Genomic DNA, 18,068 nt, shown 5'->3' with positions numbered 1-18,068 from the left:
TTTTTTTTTTAACCCATTTCCTCTCCTTCTTTATAGTAATTCTGGCCACTACTTTGTAAACACACAGCGCCTATTTATTTGTTGTATTTATTCATTATGCTACCATTATTTAAAAATAATGTTAGCTAGCAATAACTTAAATATCGTTAGCTAACAGTAGCAGCGTAGCCATTCTGTCCATCAAGTTTGTTTCTTTTGTACCGTTTTCTTTAAATTCTTGAAACTATCAATATTTTCTTCTATATCTCTGACAGTTTAATAATTCGTTTTTCATTAGACTGGCTCAACAGGTGGCTGTTTTGATGAACAAATAACATTACAAATTTTACAGCCTATGGCTGCTAACCAACATGTACAAATGTATATCTGCTATATTTAGCTAACACTTGTTTTTATGATTGGTAGCTCACTACATGAGTCAAATAGCTGTACACAGTTTATCCACCAGAGTGCGCTGAAAGTTACCGTAATCCTACTAAACTTTATATACATATAATCCTCTACATACAAGTGAAGCATAAACATACTTTTAAAAGTTTGTCGCTTGATTACATGAGTGGAGCAATTTCCTGAGCAAGCTCTGTTTGAGCTGAGAGCTGAGCAGAGGCGTCTTCCTCCTTCCTCCCGCACACACCAGAGACGCATGTTCTCTGTGGGTTTTGAACCTTTTTTTTTAAAAGACCATACAGATTAAGTGTGGATGTCCTTGGATGTTTAGATGAAAATCATTTTTACTGTTAAGATGGATGTCTGGATTCTTAAAGTACACTTCTGTACCGGGACAGTGATGAGTCTCCTGATTGGTGTGTTTTCTTATGGTAAGTTATCCACAAATGTTTCATATTAAAAGCCAGATCTCGCATTTTAATGTTACTAAAGTGTTTTCTGGACTGGAAGTGTTTGGCTTGTGAGGGATCCATAATGAATTCGCCAAATCCCTGAAGAAAAATTTCAGGACTTTTTTTTTTTTTTCTGATCAAGGTCTTTTATTGATCCGTTCACAGTTTTGTGTGTTTGAACTGTAGCTCTTGTTGACGTTTTTTTTTTCTTTTTCTTTTTTTAAGGGAACACACTTTCTGATTGAAGTATAGCTTTTTTTCAATTTTATTTTATTGAACCATTTTAAAACCAGTGCGTCAGAATTACGCCGGGCATGTTTTTCACCTTTCTATCGGTGTAGAGAAGTTCGGTTATAGACTATAATGCAAAAAGCATTTGTCTGCGTTCACATACACATATAAACACAGTGACTGGGTTAGGTTAGTGAATACTTTTGGCAATATAGTCTTTGTCTTTAGTGAATAAACATTGTCTCACTTTCCATTTCACACTTTACAAAAACATCCAGGGCACCAAAATCATTAAAATCTTTATTCTTTTTCATTGACTTTTTCTGTTTCCCTGTTTCTTCGCGTCAGGAGTGACAGTTAGAGACTTTCAGCTGGAGATCTGCAAAGAAAACACACAGGTGTGTGTCACCACCCCTGCAGACTGTGACCCTCGCCCACCCTCGTCCACACAGAGTGAGCACACACATGTTTGCTTACTGTTCTTGGTTTTTATCATCTGATTTTTTTTATTTTTTTAAACATGAAGTAAAGCTGCCTGTTTCTCAAAGGACCTCAGTAGAAGGATAAGGATCTATGAGAAATCTGATCTGTTTAAACATGACTGAGAAGGTTTTTTTTTATGTAAATAGAAGCTAAAAATTATATCTGGTTATATGTTTCTGGATGTTTGTTTTTTTTGGTCTCAGTGACTGGGTTGAAGTTTTCATTTAATCATGTTAATTTTGTAAAACATTAAATGTAGGCCCAGTAGAAGAACGTATTTAGTCAACCCGCTCTGATGTGTAGACATGTCATTCACATGACCCAAAACTAAAGTCTTCAGCTTTTTGGAGTGACGTGTTATTTAAACTTCTTTTCCTGCAGGTACTCTGAACATGTCGTGTTATTACCAAGAGTCTCCAGACAGACAAATATCCATGACATGTGAGTGGAGTCTAGACTCAAACAGCGACACTGAGACTACCGCCTCCCTGATTTTCAGCAGGTATAAAACTTGATGATTTCGTTACGATAATAATTTCAAAGTGATCTTGTGGAATCTTCTCAGATGTTTTATCTTTTCTATTTAGGGACCACGAAATTATATCCTGTCAGGGCATCTTCAACTCAGCATCCTTTGTCAATGTGTCAGCAAGGATTAAAAACCACAAGACAGAGATCTGGTCTGAGCCTCACAGTATCTTTCTTTTTGAAGCAGGTTAGACACCCACACGTTTTGTGACTGTCACCTGTAATCCACCTGGCTTCCATCTTCCTCTGCTGTTCGCTCATATAAAATGATGATGAAGTAATTTGCTCCTTGTCTCCTCTTCTCAGTCAAGCCCCCTACACCTGTATTAACTGTGCTCAGCTCTACTGAGGACTCACTTGTCGTGTCTTGGACAAGCACCAGTGATGGCAGATGTCAGCTTCGCTACAGACTCGACAGCGAGGACATATGGACCCAGGTTAGCATCATACCAACACTCTGTAGGCTTTTTCTTTAGGTATCTGCACTCCAAGAAAAGAAGTCCAAAAAGAACTGCACATTATTTTAGTTTCCACCATAAAGTAGGAGGCAAAAAGACCTGAAAACATTCAAATAATATGTAAATTTTTACAATATTTCATATTGCTGCTTCCTGCTGAAGTGAGACGCAAACAAAAAGAACAACAAAAGAAACTGTTTACTGACATTTGCTAAGTGAAAAGTGAAAAAAGATGTGTTTAAGGTAGCTTAGTTCAACCAAAAAGTAAGGATACTGAAAGTGTTGTCACAAACAGTAATAACTGAGTAATTCAAGGACTATTGTTTATGTGCTGCAGTTTTTGCTGATCCCTATATATACTGATTATGAATGTGTAGACATAAGCATCGGTCTTCAACATCTTCACTTTTTGTAGCTTGTTACCTTAAGCCAGTGTTTCTGACACTGTGAGAGGTGGAACTGCTGCAGGTGGAGAACGTGGACAAAAGTATCCAATAAAAATAAGCAGACTTTTGTTTCATTTCCCTAAAAAGAAACTTAGAGTTTGTGGAAGATTTTTGCACTGAGCTTAAAATTCAAGTCTTTTGCTGTTGGTAGTGATTTGTGAAATATCTGTGTTGTTAGATGTGAACTTCTTTTGTTCTTGTTTTTGTTTTGTTTCTTCTGGAACAGGGTTTTTGTAGCTTAATAAGCTTTGTAAAATGTAAAAACGACCAAAAAGGGAATCACAATATGACCATGTAGGTCATCCATGTCATAGTAATCTAAGGAGAAGCTTCTCGGATGAGACATGAAACGTCTTCAAGAAACTTAAAGAAGTCCAGTCGCTTTTCTTTCCAAGCTCCTTAAATCACAAATGTATTTTAATTGTTTAATAAAGTTTTAATAGAGGCAACATTTTGATCCCAAAATAAAAATGCCTGAAACCTGAGCTTTTGACTTACAGTGATTACTTGTACATGCACTAACCTCATTATTTGAACCTTTGGCCATCCAGCACTGTGACAGAGTAGACAGGATAGAAGTATAGAAGAGCATAGTAAGTCCACTTACAGTCAGCTTTGTCTCATAGGTTTGGTTGTCTGCTTTTGTGTCCAGGTTCCAGATTTATCTGCAAACCTGACGTTGAATTACACCATCAAAGACCTCCTGCCGTTTACAGTCTACAGAGCTGCTGTGGCCTGCAGGGAACAGATCTTCTGGAGTAACTGGAGCTCTGAAATCAGAGGAAGAACACTGGACAGAGGTAACAGGCATTCAAATCAGGGACAGAATACCAGGAGCTACAACACTGACATATATAAAATAAATTAATAAATTAAAAAAAAAAAAAAAAGCTCAATTTTCTTTCTTTTAGTTCCTTCCAGGCCACCAGAGGTGTTTTACAGACTAGAGAAAAAAGGTGGATCTCTGGAACTTCATCTCATTATGTTGAAGGTACGGTGTCTCAGTTATCTATGGTGAAGATTTCTCAGATAAATGCAGAAAAATACCGTTCTGATTTACTAAAATGAATCTCTTATTATTGTTTCTTTTTCATCTTAGGCTCCTGAGTCTCTCAAAACTGAAGGTCGAATCCTTGGATACCAGATGAGCTACAAAGAAGGTGGACTGATTCAAAACACCACTGATGTGACGCGCCTGGTGGTGGAGGAGGGGAACTGCAGCATCACAGTCAGAGCCTTCAACACAGCTGGCTACGGCCCTGCTGCCCATCTCAGTTTCAGCACACAAACACAGAAGACACTGGTTATGACATGTAATTATTGTTATTATTATATCAATGTTCTGAGTGATATGCTGGGGTATTTGAAGAATATTGTTCAGATGAGACAGTGATCCCCACAGACATCACAATTTTAACATGAGTTGCTTTAAATAATGTATTTCTTCCTAAAGCTACTGAACTCTTTCCTCCATAAAGGGAATATTTGACAGCAGCTCTAAAAGCATCCAAGGGGAGAAGAATTAATGCATTTTAGGCCTCAGTCTTACAGGTGTAGAGGCAGTCAGCAACCCACTCACAATATCTGGTCACTACGAACATATATACACCCAGGCTAGCTCATCAGTCACCTGGTCAAAATTTAGATATGTAAAAAAAAACCTATATTAACTGCTAAAAATAGCAGAGGCCAAAAGTATCCGTGTTCTGTATGTATGTGTCTCCAACAACATTTCAAGGACAAATAAAAAAGACATTTGCAGTATCTTACACAATCGTGACTATTGGCTTCCAGCTCTAGATATTAGATATGAAACGCGTGCTGCTCACTTTTGCAACATCCTGCATGTTATTTTTTCATCAAAGGAAGCAGCAGACCAGTGACATGCTGTTTTTACAAAACCTATTGCAAAATCTTTCCATGATCTCGTCTGTTTTTTACTTAAAAACTTGCCTCATATGTTTAACAAGAAGAGAAATTTCAAAAATGCGCAGTGCATTGGACCAAGTGCGGTTTGTGAATCTCAAAAATAGGAGACTTAAAAATGGTAGCTTATTTTACTGTTGATGATGAGCGTTGTCTTCTTCATCTTAATCTATGTAATAATGTGGGGCCTGTTTCCGGCAGCTCTTCCCTCTGTCAGAAACATGTGGATTTCCACCTCTTACCCAGGAAAAAAAGAGCTTCTGGTCCAGTGGAAGATCCCCATCAACCCAGGTCACACCCTGCCTGTCAGTTATTTCCTGATTCAGTGGCACCCTGAGACGAATCCATCCACCAGCCACTGGTCTCGAGTTGACGGCTTCACCACTTCCACCGTCATACGAGGTGAAAAGGGGGAAAAACCCCAAAACAAAAGTCATTTTATTTTTTAATGAATATAATATATTGGCTTCACCTTGAATTCCGTGTCCTGCAGTCACTTCAGAATAAAAACATACTGCTCAGGCATCATCTTCTATTTCGTGAAGTCCCATTTCAAAGCTGTACCATACAACAAGCCATATTATTGTTAGATAACTCCACTAAAAATGCTCCAGAAGCCACCAACAGGACAAACGTCAGTTCACTAAATTGGATTAGCAGAGGTGGGGGCCAAGCAGTCAGCCACTCTAGAACTGAGCATTTTAACCAGATACTTTATATAGACAAACCCGCTGTGACATCACAGATGCCTTAATAGCCTTAATATTAGTGTTTTTGCCATAGCATTGTTAGTAAACTGCATTATTTGTCAGATAATATCATTAAAATGCTCCAGAAGGCACAGACAGCACAGAGAAGTCCAGTTCAGTGACTCAAATTCATGGAAGTGAAGCAAAGCTGAGAGGCAGCAGCTACAGCAGCCAGCAGTGGTACAAAACATGATCAGATCTAATAATGCATATCTTTAATTGGTTACTTTTAAACAGGTTTCTTTTAAAAGAAAGCCATATTAAGTGTTTCTGGTGTAAAGGAGTGCATTTTAACATCTATGGGGTTTGACTCACTGTTGGGGCAAACCTCTTTCTGCCACTTGTTCTTTGGCTTTATCTTTGAATCCTTAAGGCTGCTACGTGCTGCTGAGTAAATTTCTCCACTAGCAGGCTTTTACTGTAAAGCTGATGCAATATAGGAGGTGCAGGTGCTGATAGGACCTCATCATCACAATTTAGATGGTGTTAGATAACAGAGCCCCACATTGGGGGAAAAAGCTATCATCTTGTGTGTATTTGATTTGCATTTGATTGGTGGGGATTTTTTTTAAAGTGGAGATTTCCAGATAAAGAAAAAGGTAAATGTCATAATTATGTTGTGTTTTAATAAGATCTACAACAAAAATGTGATGAATTTTACAGCAGTTTCCTCAAACAGCTCGTCATTAAGTCTTTAAAAATATGTTTGGGCATTTGTTAGCGACTAATTTTTTCTACACACACTCTCACACTTTGGGCTGTTGCTGAGTTTTGAGGAAGCAGAGCAGTTTATGTTCAGTCAAAGTATACTGCTGCATGCTGGGGGCGCTGTGCGGGGATGTATTAATGCTGGAGACTGTCCATGTGGATTTAAATAGTGCAGATGGAAATTAGCTAGTAGGTGCATCTTTTCTCTTAGGAGAAGTTTAATGTTAGCTTTTTTTGTTTGTACATTTTTCCTGACAAAATAAATTCATTTATTTCAGATTTGTTTATATAGCACCAAATCACAACAACCATTGTGGCCCTCTATATTGTAAGGTAAAGACCCCATAATAATACAGAGAAAAAGCAAACTAAGAGCAAGAACATGGAGAAAGTGGGAAGAAAAAAACCCCTTTTAACAGGAAGAAACCTCTAGCAGAACCAGGCTCAGGGAGGGGCACCCGTCTGCTGCAACCTGTTGGGGGTGAGGGGAAATAAATCAAACTGAATGAGTGACTTATATATGGTATTTTAGTCTATAACAGACATTGTATTTTATACAGCTGTTCTGTTTACTGTGCATGTTTCCAGATGTTGACCCTAATAAGGAGTACCTGATCAGTGTGTTTCCTGTTTACAACCAGCAGTATGGGTCTCGTCAGTCTCTGCCGGCAAGTCTGCAGTACGGAGGTAAACACGAGCTCAGATAGAAATGTGTGGGGGTGATAACCTCTGCATCTGCACAGGATGATTCAGATTTACCCGGTAATGTGAATCATCAGCTCTCAGTATTAGTATTCTCAGTTAGTATTGTTTCTGTGACTAGAAAATGAGAAAAGTCTTATCTAAGAGTCAATTAATAGTGATGCTAATGCAGCAAAATGGGCGAATAATATGCAAAGTAATTTACAGCAGAACAGAAGTTATTTGCATTGAATTAAATGCGGGGGGAAAAATTGAGGAATCTATATCTGACTTTCTATCTGTGTGTGTTCATCTTCTCAGCTTTGATGGAGGTGGTCAATCTGAGTGTCAGTGTGACTAAGACATCAGTGACCATTATGTGGGAGTGGCAGAGGAAGTCTGAGCCAGTTGGAGTAAGCAGATATGAAGCAGTTCTGAGGAAAGACTCAGACAAACAATGTATGTTGTCATGATGAAACATGTCTGTGGGTTAATGAGCCTTTTAACATAAATTCTCACTCCACGGTAAAAAAAAAAAAAGTTTGTTTTTTTTCATTAGATTTGTCCATGTATATTTTCTCGCTTGCAGAGGTGTTACAGAAAACTGTTATGCATTTTATCACCTTTTTGCAAATGCAACATACATTCTCTCGTTTCCAGCTTTACCTTTGTGGCCAAATGACCAGCAGCACACTTTCTATAACCTGATGCCCAACGCTCAGTATTCTGTTACGCTGTTGGCTGATAATGTTTCTAAAAGCATCGTTCAAGTGACGACAGATTTCGGTGAGTTTCACTGGACCCAAAACCAGATTCCTTTCTGTGGTTTTTTGCATTGCAGCGTTGGCTAAATTTCTTTGTAGTAGATTTCTTCTTAATATACTTAGAATCAATCATTGAAGTCATATCTGCAGCGCCCCCTGGTGTGTGGACTGTAGCATTTGTTCACCTGTGAAACCAGTTGTATATCCTCCTAAGACCCAGCAATTAATTTTGATTCTCTGTCTGAGTCTGAGAACTCTATATCAAGCACTGCTTATGCATCTCTTTCTATTGATGTCCCATTTGTTGGGGCTGGGCTAACAGAACACATGGACTTTCATTTAAAATTGACAAAAATTGCAGCTTCCACATTTCAAAGCCACAAGGGAGGTTAAGTGACAACTTTTTTTTTCAGATATTATCACTTTACTGCCAAAACTGAAATGGTCCAATTTGACAGTCTTGACTTTGATTTTGCAGGATTTCAGAAATGTGCAGTAACTTTACCCCTTTCAAAACAAAACAGCATCGTTTGTAGTGGACAGCACGACTTGCTACCTCACATTTTCAACCCATGTCAACCCAAGAGACAAACAAAAATACACTTAAACTATCTTAAAAAAATCAAAACATTTTTCTGCTGTATTTCTGGAGGATATGCAAAAATAAAAAATAAAAAAATGAAAGTCTACATCATGCAAATGCAAATAAGAACTTTTCACATGTTACAAGACACAATTATGTGAAACACACTTTGCAATTAAGATATATTCTATTATAATTATAAATGAGTGCAATGCCTACATCAAAGTCAGCTTGATGGCTTTTCTTTCAGCATCAAAAAATGAATAACTCTTATAGCACAATAAGAGAAATAACAGAATAGAGAGCAATAAAATGTTGAATTTGTTATATAGGCTTTTAATTTGAAAAGCACGGATGGATGGATAAAGTGCAGGTGGCTATTACAGAAAATGCTGGACAGTGAGGTACACAACTGACCCAGATGATGGACATAAGTACAGGTGATAGAAACATACTGCTGTGACTCCAGGAAAGTGATTTATTTATTGTTTTTTGAAACATAATTAGAATCTGATATTCTTCTTTCCAGATGATGTAACGGTGGTGGCTACAGCGATTCCTCTGCTGCTGGTTGCTGTCACTGTGTTAATCCTCTCCATCCTGTCCAGGAATCTGTGAGTGTTGGGCAATCTGTTCTTTTAGTAATACTAATGCGTTTGTTTTTCGGCCCAAAGACCGTATGCAAGGCATGGCATGAAGGGAAAAAAATGTATGTTAAATGTTATTTGCTAATAACTAAAGTCATATTTTGCGGTAGCATTACCAAAACTTATCTGAGAACAGCTTCCTAAATGTGAATATTTACCAGTATTTCACATTTTCTAGGATAGTAACACGAACATTTATGGGATTTAACAGCTGTTAACACAATTCAACATGTAATACAGCAATGCAGCAGAGCCTTTTTTCATCTGACCTCAAGTCATTGGCCCATGAACCTGCTCCTTCTGGTCAATCCGGCTCTGAAAGATTAAACATGCTGCAAAAATGCAAACAATTTCCTGAAGATTCTCCTGGTTTCTAGGACTTACAGGAACAGTTTCCAAAAGTCAGAAGTGAATGTTCTGATAGTACGCAGTTAGTCCTCGTCACTGATAATGACTTTAATCAACATTACTTTTTAGGTACAAGTCGTACTTCTTCCCGCTAATCTCTAGCCCTCGACTAAGCAAAACAGGCCAGTGGCTGATGGACCCAAACCACGAGGTAACCTGTTTTTTACAGCTTTCATATTTAGGTTAATTACTTACAGCTCATATATCTGTGCATGGGAGACTTCGTGCCCATCGTCAGACTCAGATTTACAATATTAGTCCAACTAATTATAACAAAAACACATTTTAATGATATCTACCATCACACAAATTTGAACATGATATCTTGAAAACTGTGGATGCTAATAAACAGACAACAAGGGGGGAATGGCAAAGACACCATACAGAAACGGGAACAAGAAAACTTCTAAGATTGACAAAATGACCCGTTAGGATTTGCACAACTAAAAAAAAAGAGAAACAATAAACACAAATATATGTAAAGCTACAGCAGCCAGCCACAAAATGACCACTCATTCATTCTTTTCAACAGAAATTTGCAGAGAGGAGCATCCTTAATATTGAAGACTTCCAGGTGACTGATGTCCTCAGAGACAAAAGTGTCATCATAGTTGAGCGAACCTCTCAGCTCTTACCAGATGATGACCAGCGTGAGGATACCTCTCTGCTGTTGATTGGCTGCCTCACTCTAGACTCTGAGTATGTTTCTTATAGTGCACAACCCACAGAGAACCAGTCCCGTCCTCCTATCAAGGTTTTCATATCAGAGGAAAATCAAGAGGCTGCCGGTGCTCCGCTACACGAAACTAAACTCTGGCTTCCTCAGAGCGACAAGGACAGAAATCAGGTTGACATCTCCGAGATATCACATCAGACCGAGGCTGCTGTGAAAAGTCACTTTCCTGGTTTGTTGACTGAAAGTCAGCCTGTTTATCCGATGACCTGTGAGACAGAGTACGTGTTGAATTGGGGCAGGCAGAGTGACTGCTCTTATCTGATCTGTGATGCAGGTTACATTTCTAACAGTGGCACAGGTGTGAAAACACATTGAGACAGACTCAGCAACGAATGAGCTCAGATAAGATGTGGCTGAAAGGTTTATTACAGCAAGGAAAACAATGGCCTGTCTTGTGGGGCAGACTCATCGGGTCTGCATTTTTGTTTTTTTTGGTATTTTTGTATAGAAAAATATAGAAAGTTCCACAGCAGCATAATAAGTAAGGAGGGCCTCCTTTTTTTATCTTAAGATCATTGTTACTCCATGTTTGACATGCTCATCTTGGTGTCTGCATTTAATAAGCTGTATATTACATGTATTTCATAATGTGAACGTATGTGATCGTTGTAAGATGTGGGTGCCACCAGACACTCTGAAATATGATTAGATGAAGCCAAATACTTAACTCAAGTATATGTTCTTCTCTCTACTTCTACTTCACTATGTTTTGGTTATGAACATTATACTTTTACTCTGTACCAATTATTGTAAAGATCTGGTTACTAATTATTTTGCAAATTTGAAAATGTTAATCTACTATTGCATTATGCTGCACTAATATAGATAAAGCAACCCAGCAGTGTACAGTACAAGTAATTCATTAACAGACACTTATACGCTATGTTCAAAAATATCCTATATTGTGCAAAAGAGTTATAACTTGGACTTTTCACCATTTCACACCACAAAATGTTGCAGGAAGTCAGTGGAACTTTTACTTAACCAGACAAGTCATTAGAAAGACCTTATATGCACTGACAGCCAAGATACAGACAAAGTCACAGGCAAAGTAATGCTTCTGTGGAGTCTTATTTATTACAAAATATCATAATAGGGACCCATGTGAGACTGAAAATAGTGCCCAGTTTTTTCTTTTAGCCCCTGTTCAGCTACAATCAAGTCTGCTAGAAAGATACTGAGGCATCCTCAGTGCCACCAGGTGGCATATTAGTCAGATATTGAACCACTGTGAGCTGGATGGTCTTGCTGGTTAATGAAGCCAGCAAGACCATATAATCTGCAAAACGCAGACAAGTCTAGATCCAAATTTCACACCTTCCACTCCTTGAACACATCTAGAAATTCTCTTCATGAAAGTTATTAAATGAATTATTGAAAAGCGACACCCCGGTGGACTCCAAATTGCGATATATTTCTCATAAAGCAAAGCATGATCTCTATGAATGTACAGGGGACAGATGGCTGATAATCACCGGAGCATTGAAGCGAATCAGACAAAATCGCTGTCTGTTTTAGAAGGAACCTTGTTTGTGAATTAACTCTGGGAATATATAAAATGTATCTGTTGGGGTAACCTTTATATATTTAGGGATGGGCTTCAGACTTCTTGCAACCTGGAATGCTAAGATTCTCATAGGAAGTGAGTAGAAAGGTCAGGATTAGAAATGAGCTGTCGCTCCAGCATAATTTGACCATTTTGAAGAAAGTAATCGAGGCAAGGTTGATATGGTTTGGACAAGTGTAGAAGAGTGATCGTGGATATGATGCACGAAGGATCCTCAGTATGGAGCTTCTAGGCAGGAGGAAAAGAGGAAGACCAGAGAGAAGAGTCATTGATGTGGTCATATAGGGTTGGTGTGACAGAAGGATGCAAAGGATAGGCTTTCATTTATTTAATACTTGAAGTTTATTTTGGCTCCTAGAAATAATCCAGCAATCATCAGAGTCTCTTGTGCAATTTTACTGAAATATTTAGATTTAATGAACTTATTAAAGTAAATAACAAAAATTAAAAATAAACAAAAGGCCCCCCACTCTGAGGACTCTGAATGGTTTAGCAGAAGAGAGTGGATGTGTGGATGTTTGAGATTAAATTTCTTGTCAACAATGTTTTGTTTAATCCAAGGAAAGTTGAATGTAGTTTATTATAAAACACATGAGGAGAATTCTACTTTACATAATCAAACTTTTATAAAATACATTTATTTTAAATAATTACTGTTTCTGACAACTACTTCTGGACTGAATCTGGACAGAGTGCGTGCTCTTCTTCATTTGTCCACCCGGACAAATGAAGAAGCTTCTTCTTCCATATTTCATCATCGTACTGCAGATATTTCCGAGGTGAAATGTCAAACCTGAGATTGTTGTACATGCGTCAAGTCACTTCGCAGTAAACTGATATTAAAGCACAACGTGAACAATCTGAGGAATGTGGTGAGTTAATCGACTGGGGACAAATTCGTTCCTATCCATCTGACCTCCTCAGCTGGGCAGGAGGTCGAGTGATGAAGGTGTTCTGTTAGAGGTTAGCGTTTATGCCGATCCAATGTCTGATCAGCTGGTGGGCGATGGTCTGCCTGGGGGGGATGTTAAAAGCTGGAGATGCTCCTCTGAACAAGGAGTCGATCACCTGAGCAAGCAGAAAAGTTGGATTTCTGTCTCATTAATGTCTAGAATTGTTCATTATTAAGCATTAGAAGAATTGGCCATAGAATATGCATGAAAGCTCTGGAAAATTTCTAGTTGACACAGCTGATGCTAACAGTTTCCAGGTTGTTGTTATAAAATTATCTTCAGTAGACCTATTATTAACTCTTAACATCATGATCCCGGTTAGCAGTTCCACTAATAGTCGCACTGTTACTTACCTGTTGCCGTGTGAACCACTGAGCTTCCTCTATCTCATTCTCATCCACTTTGATGTCTGTTGATATGGCGACAGCAAGGCAGCCAAACATGAGGTTGGATGGCATCGGCCAGGGCTGGCAGGAGACATACTGAACCGGTCCGACCTTCACGCCGCTCTCCTCCTCCACCTCCCGCCTTACTGCATCCTCAATCGTTTCCCCTGCGGGGTATGACAGGGAGAAGCTGTCACCCTAATTTTTATAGCTGAGACTTGATTTATGGTCAATACTCCTGTGAGGATTAGCTTCAGGCACACATCAGTTGTTTAACAGCTGAGCAGTTTTTCTGTGTGTGTGAGTGTGTGGCATACCAGGCTCTACAAATCCCGCTAAACAGGAAAACATCCGAGCTGGGAATACCTTCTTCCTTCCCAGTAAACATTGGTTTCCATCTGGGTGGATCACCAGCATGATGACCACTGGGTCTGAAATCACAAACATAAACACACTTTGTTACTCAGAGTGGGCAAAAGCTACTATAGTATATGATATGACGTCGAACTTTAATAAAACTGAAGCAGGTGAATGATAAAAATATTGCATTTCTGTTCATTTGTTATAAAAAAGGAAATGGGTATAGACATAAAAACTATATTTAACTCCAGGCTGGAACATGTCTATTTCTGTTGGGCTTTTTTAAAAGACTTTTTTAGCGACATTTCTGAATTTATCTGACATTGCAACAATAAAGAGTAGACAACAAAAAGGGGCAAGAGAGCAGGGAAGAAACACAGGAAAGGGCTACAGGTCGGGATCATGCCCAGGCTGCTGCATACGGCCGTGTCTTCAACCAGCATAACAGGCACCCACGCTCGGCTTTTTTAATATGGGGGTCTGTAGGACTTGACTTAGAGCCAGCCTCAAGAAGCCACTGGGGAAATTACGGTTTTCTGTTCTTTTTAGCTTTTACGTTTTTTGGTCATGTTTTTTGTGCACAGCGTGATGCTACACAGTATTAACTACAGTGCCGATGAGCTGATAGATGAGCAGATTCATACCAACTCGTGGATAGCAGGTATTGTGGACCCCCTTTAGACTCCTGCATTCAGAGTTCAGACAGCTTCTCTTGTGTCCTCCATCCTCCAGTTTGGTGCTGCTGCCACATGTCGGACAGAAGCTGTAGCGACCGTGCCAGGCCAACACCGATCGAGCCTGAGCCAAGATTCCTTGCAGACAAGGAGAGCAGGAAGAAGTATTATACTCTGACACAAGAGAGGCAGGTGATCAAACAACAACACACGTTTTGTATGTCTCACCGGCCTCTTCCTCGTTTAGTTTCAGCAGGTCTCTGTTTGGCATCTTTGGAAAGGAGCAGTTCTTCTCCCTGCACCGTTTAACAAGGTCAGCAGCATCTTCATCAGTGCTGAAAGCAAACCAAGCAGGAGCCTCCCGGATACCCTCCTCAGGAGAGGAAGGGGAGGGATTTTTCCTCTTCTCCACTCCGAGGAAAATGAGCACAGTTGCAGGTTTCTGCAGAAGATCCTTAACTGCCTCATATCTGAACCGACACAGTTTGCTCTCAACCTGTTGCAATCAGATTCACAATTCACAAGACTTTCATCTTTGTCATGTAAACTAGCCGTAGGCTGTAGGTTATAAACATACCGCTGCGCCGTCGTCTTCCTGGGATGTGCTGAGCATGGGGCTGAGGTTCGAGAATATGAGGTAGACAGTATCTGGTTCTCTTTGTTTGGCCTCCAACCAAGCTTTGTCTGTCCTCTTCCCACTCAGGCGGTCCAGCGTCTCCCTGCTGAAGTAGTTTTCCTGCGGACTAATGTCGGAGGCCGGCAGGACTCGCCGGCAGCCATCGTCTGTCTGGCAGAGTAGGTTAGAGATGTGTTTGTGACCCCAGAACTTGGCAACATCGTAGGCGGTCTGTGATGACCTGTTTACTATGAACTTATCACAGCTAAAAGATAGAAGATAGAACAAAAAAGAGGTTTTAGAGAAGTCAGGAATCCATTTATACATTCAAGGCTACAACACATCAAAGTCTGGGGCTTTTACAACTTAGACTTTTAAGTTTTTAGATGTTTTCATTTAAATTGCACCAATATTTTTTCCGTACCTGCTTATTATAGCCTCTTTGAGGATGTTTTTCTATACTAAATGGGTTTTTTTGCTACTATTTTTTTGTCTCTTCAGCTTTTATATTGATTTATTTCAGTAAAGGTTTTTGCCTCCATCACGCTGTTAATGCAGGTTTATTAATTTTAGTCTTGTTTGGTTTTCTTGCAACTCCTAATTTTACTGTATTTTCACTACTAGTTTTATCCCTATTTTGTCTTGTTTTATACTTTAAAATATCATTTTAGCATACAGCTCCTACATGCTAAAAAGAGAAGCTACAGTTTTATCTGAGTTTCAGTCTACTCCTATTTAATTTTTAATAAGTTTTAATTTAACGTACCTGTGTGTAGCCAAGTTTTGTTCTAGCTACATTTTTTGTTTCAGAATGAGAATCATCTTTATTTGGCCAAGTTTGTGCACACAAATAAGGAACTTCTGTTGAAAAACAAACAAATGTAGACGTTCACTTTGCTCTTTCAGGTTCAGTTTCTTTAAATATTTTAAATCCTCACTTTAGCCTCTTTTCATAATGCTTTCCAGTTCCTATGTTTCTGCCCATCAAGTCTGCAAATATTTACCTAAACGTAACATATGTGGAATAGATGCATCCCCTAAATGCTAAAAATTATTAATGCAGCTTTGAAAAGATATTCCACAATATATCTCTTTAGTATTGTTCACTTAACAAATGGTACATTAATAACATTACAAATTAAGAGAAATGCAGTGATGTACCCATGTGACAGCAGCTTCTCCACCACATGAGAATGTCCATTGCGAGCTGCAAGCATTAGCGCGGTCCAGCCGCTGTATCCTGTCTGGTTTATGAGCGAGGGCACATGGGACAGCAAGGTGGACACCTGGGACATATCTCCTCTTGCTGCAGCATCCAGAAACTTCTCCACCATGTCCTCCTTCGCGCTCAGTTGATAGCTCGTCATCCTGGATCCCGAGACAAAGACAATGAAACCCGGGGTAATATATGATCTGGCAAAATATCAGAGGAGATATTATGAACAGATGAAGCAGCTAGTTACAAATAAATGATAAAAAAATAAAAATGAAATGTTATTTTAAAATTATTGGTTTAACACATAAGAGCTAAAACAATCATAGATAGAAAGGTAAAAAGTTTTGAATAATTGATTGATGATTAATGTCAAGAAGGGGGAATTTGGGTTTAACAACCTCAAAATATAGCTCAGAGTTTAAAATGCTGAAAAATCTAAAAGTACTACAGCAAAAGTGACCCAATTAAATACTGATATCTCACTAGAATGCTATCCTTCCTATTGAGTGGTTTGATACTACATCCAGAGAAAGACTAAAATACGGAAAACAAATACATTTTGCTCTTGTTTTACTAACAGTTAGACCCAAGAATATTTGGTTCCAATTATTCTAATTACAATGTTTCCAATTAAATTAAAGTTACTAACTAACTGTGCCATCTTGTGGCACTCACTGGTATTACTGTAAAGAACAGCTTGACCCTTGTTCACTTCAGTTGATATCGCTGTGCTCTTTAAGATTTAGACACGAAGTCAAAACATTTTTTATTCGCATTCACTTGACAGCTGCACTTAATTTTGAAATATTTTTAACTATTTCAAAATAGTTATTTTGAAAAAAAATTCCATGACAAACTATTTTTTTGATCAAATTTTGTAATTTTCTGGCAACAAAAATGGTAAATACATAAGTTAATAAACGTATAATTTAGTAAAAAAAACAAAACAAAACAAACCTACAGCGTCAATTCTACACTGTGCCTTTAATTAGTCCTCCCTGTCTCATTAGCGCATCGAGCTGTCAATCACTGAACCCTTTGACCTCGACAATGGTTGCGAAATAAACTTACAGGAACCACCTTGAATTGCAGGTTTGCTTTTACAAATCCCACAGTGTTGAAGATTAAGCTTGGACACAGTGTTTGTTTGTCATGTGGTTTTAAAAGGCCTCTGAAACGGCTCTTTGTTTCACTAACAGTTCAGGAAACGAAAACACGAACGAACAGAAGCGACTTTCGCCGTTTAAGCTTCGTTTAAACGAGACCGAGCATCACATTTCACTTTGAGTTTCATGTGAAAGATTATTAATGCGTCATCTCTTGCCTTTCGCTCCGCGTTCACTTCTCCTCCGTCTCCTGTTGTTAGAGAAAATGTTACGAGGTGCGTTCAAGGGCAACAACCACGCTGATTAGGGTCGGTGCTGCCTTCAGGTCCTCTCGGCGCTGTAGTGTTTCCGACTTATAAAGGCTTGTCATACAAGAATGAAGCTATGTTAGAGTTCTTTACATAGTAAAATTGCTTCCTCCTATATGCTCTCACCTGCCACTATATTACTGCTAGCTGAGTCCTCTAATTATTACATAGAAGAAAACTATTGCAGTTAGGCATAATGCCATTGTTAAGTTGACCCTTTGAAGTTCAAACTGAGCATCAGAATCTCACTGAAAGGTAATTAAAATGAGTTTGAACATTGCATGGTTGCTGGTGTCAGAGAGACTGATTTGACTTTTTACAGAAAGGTTCCCACATAATCATCAGAAAGTAACCATCAGTTTTCTGTGTGAAAATAGGAAGGAAACAATAATTTAAATAACCAGTCATTACAACAGAAGTTATGCAGAAGAGCATCTCTGAATACACAACACAACGTGCTGCTTCCAGAACCAAAAACTGAGGCTATAATTAAAATGGTATTAACAAAACTGGGCAATGAAAGATTAAAAACAATGTTGCCTAGTCTGATAAGTCTTCATTTCTGCTGCAACATTCACATGGTTGAATGAATTTGGTGTAAACAGCATGAAAGCATCGGGTATTGTCACTGACCATGTCCATCCCTTTATGACCACAGTATACTTCTCTTCTGATGGCTGGGACAGGGTATTCTA

At 38.7% G+C, this 18,068-nt stretch overlaps 2 protein-coding genes across 3 annotated transcripts; one reads left to right on the top strand and one right to left on the bottom strand.

The window, feature by feature from the left end:
• Window positions 1-638: 638 nt before the first annotated feature.
• On the top strand, window positions 639-10,942 carry LOC134639390 (interleukin-6 receptor subunit beta). Its single transcript, XM_063490553.1, has 15 exons — window positions 639-818; window positions 1,419-1,523; window positions 1,935-2,055; window positions 2,141-2,268; window positions 2,388-2,518; window positions 3,638-3,785; window positions 3,897-3,976; window positions 4,085-4,298; window positions 5,113-5,313; window positions 6,957-7,055; window positions 7,371-7,508; window positions 7,710-7,835; window positions 8,926-9,010; window positions 9,521-9,602; window positions 9,984-10,942. Exons 1-15 carry the CDS (start codon window positions 719-721, stop codon window positions 10,500-10,502), a joined length of 2,277 nt encoding a protein of 758 aa, XP_063346623.1. The 5' UTR covers window positions 639-718; the 3' UTR covers window positions 10,503-10,942.
• A 155-nt stretch (window positions 10,943-11,097) lies between these two features.
• Window positions 11,098-17,384, bottom strand: nudt12 (nudix (nucleoside diphosphate linked moiety X)-type motif 12). Of its 2 annotated transcripts, none has more exons than XM_063490554.1 (8): window positions 17,284-17,384; window positions 15,905-16,156; window positions 14,705-15,008; window positions 14,356-14,623; window positions 14,098-14,265; window positions 13,411-13,524; window positions 13,061-13,260; window positions 11,098-12,822 (listed from the first exon to the last, which is right to left on the bottom strand). In XM_063490554.1, exons 2-8 carry the CDS (start codon window positions 16,108-16,110, stop codon window positions 12,712-12,714), a joined length of 1,371 nt encoding a protein of 456 aa, XP_063346624.1. In that variant the 5' UTR covers window positions 16,111-16,156; window positions 17,284-17,384; the 3' UTR covers window positions 11,098-12,711. The 2 variants fall into 2 exon arrangements, with proteins under 2 accessions (XP_063346624.1, XP_063346625.1); XM_063490555.1 differs by having other exon boundaries at window positions 15,905-16,111; window positions 17,284-17,366.
• Between the last annotated feature and the right edge of the window lie 684 nt (window positions 17,385-18,068).

Source organism: Pelmatolapia mariae, linkage group LG12 (genome assembly GCF_036321145.2).
Source record: "Pelmatolapia mariae isolate MD_Pm_ZW linkage group LG12, Pm_UMD_F_2, whole genome shotgun sequence".
NCBI lineage: Eukaryota > Metazoa > Chordata > Actinopteri > Cichliformes > Cichlidae > Pelmatolapia > Pelmatolapia mariae.
Note: the sequence above shows the minus strand (reverse complement) of the source record. Positions and strands in the feature narration are given on the sequence as shown.

What these genes read in the sequence shown, in the direction of transcription:
- LOC134639390 (XM_063490553.1), top strand. Translation starts at nt 719, where the DNA reads ATGAAAATCATTTTTACTGTTAAGATGGATGTCTGGATTCTTAAAGTA. An exon ending in CCCACCCTCGTCCACACAGA is followed by an intron (nt 1,524 to 1,934) that starts GTGAGCACACAC and finishes CTTTTCCTGCAG; the next exon opens with GTACTCTGAACATGTCGTGT. An exon ending in TATCTTTCTTTTTGAAGCAG is followed by an intron (nt 2,269 to 2,387) that starts GTTAGACACCCA and finishes TCCTCTTCTCAG; the next exon opens with TCAAGCCCCCTACACCTGTA.
- nudt12 (XM_063490554.1), bottom strand. Translation starts at nt 16,110, where the DNA reads ATGACGAGCTATCAACTGAGCGCGAAGGAGGACATGGTGGAGAAGTTT. An exon ending in ACTAAACGAGGAAGAGGCCG is followed by an intron (nt 14,266 to 14,355) that starts GTGAGACATACA and finishes CTTGTCTGCAAG; the next exon opens with GAATCTTGGCTCAGGCTCGA. An exon ending in AGTGGTTCACACGGCAACAG is followed by an intron (nt 12,823 to 13,060) that starts GTAAGTAACAGT and finishes CTGCTTGCTCAG; the next exon opens with GTGATCGACTCCTTGTTCAG.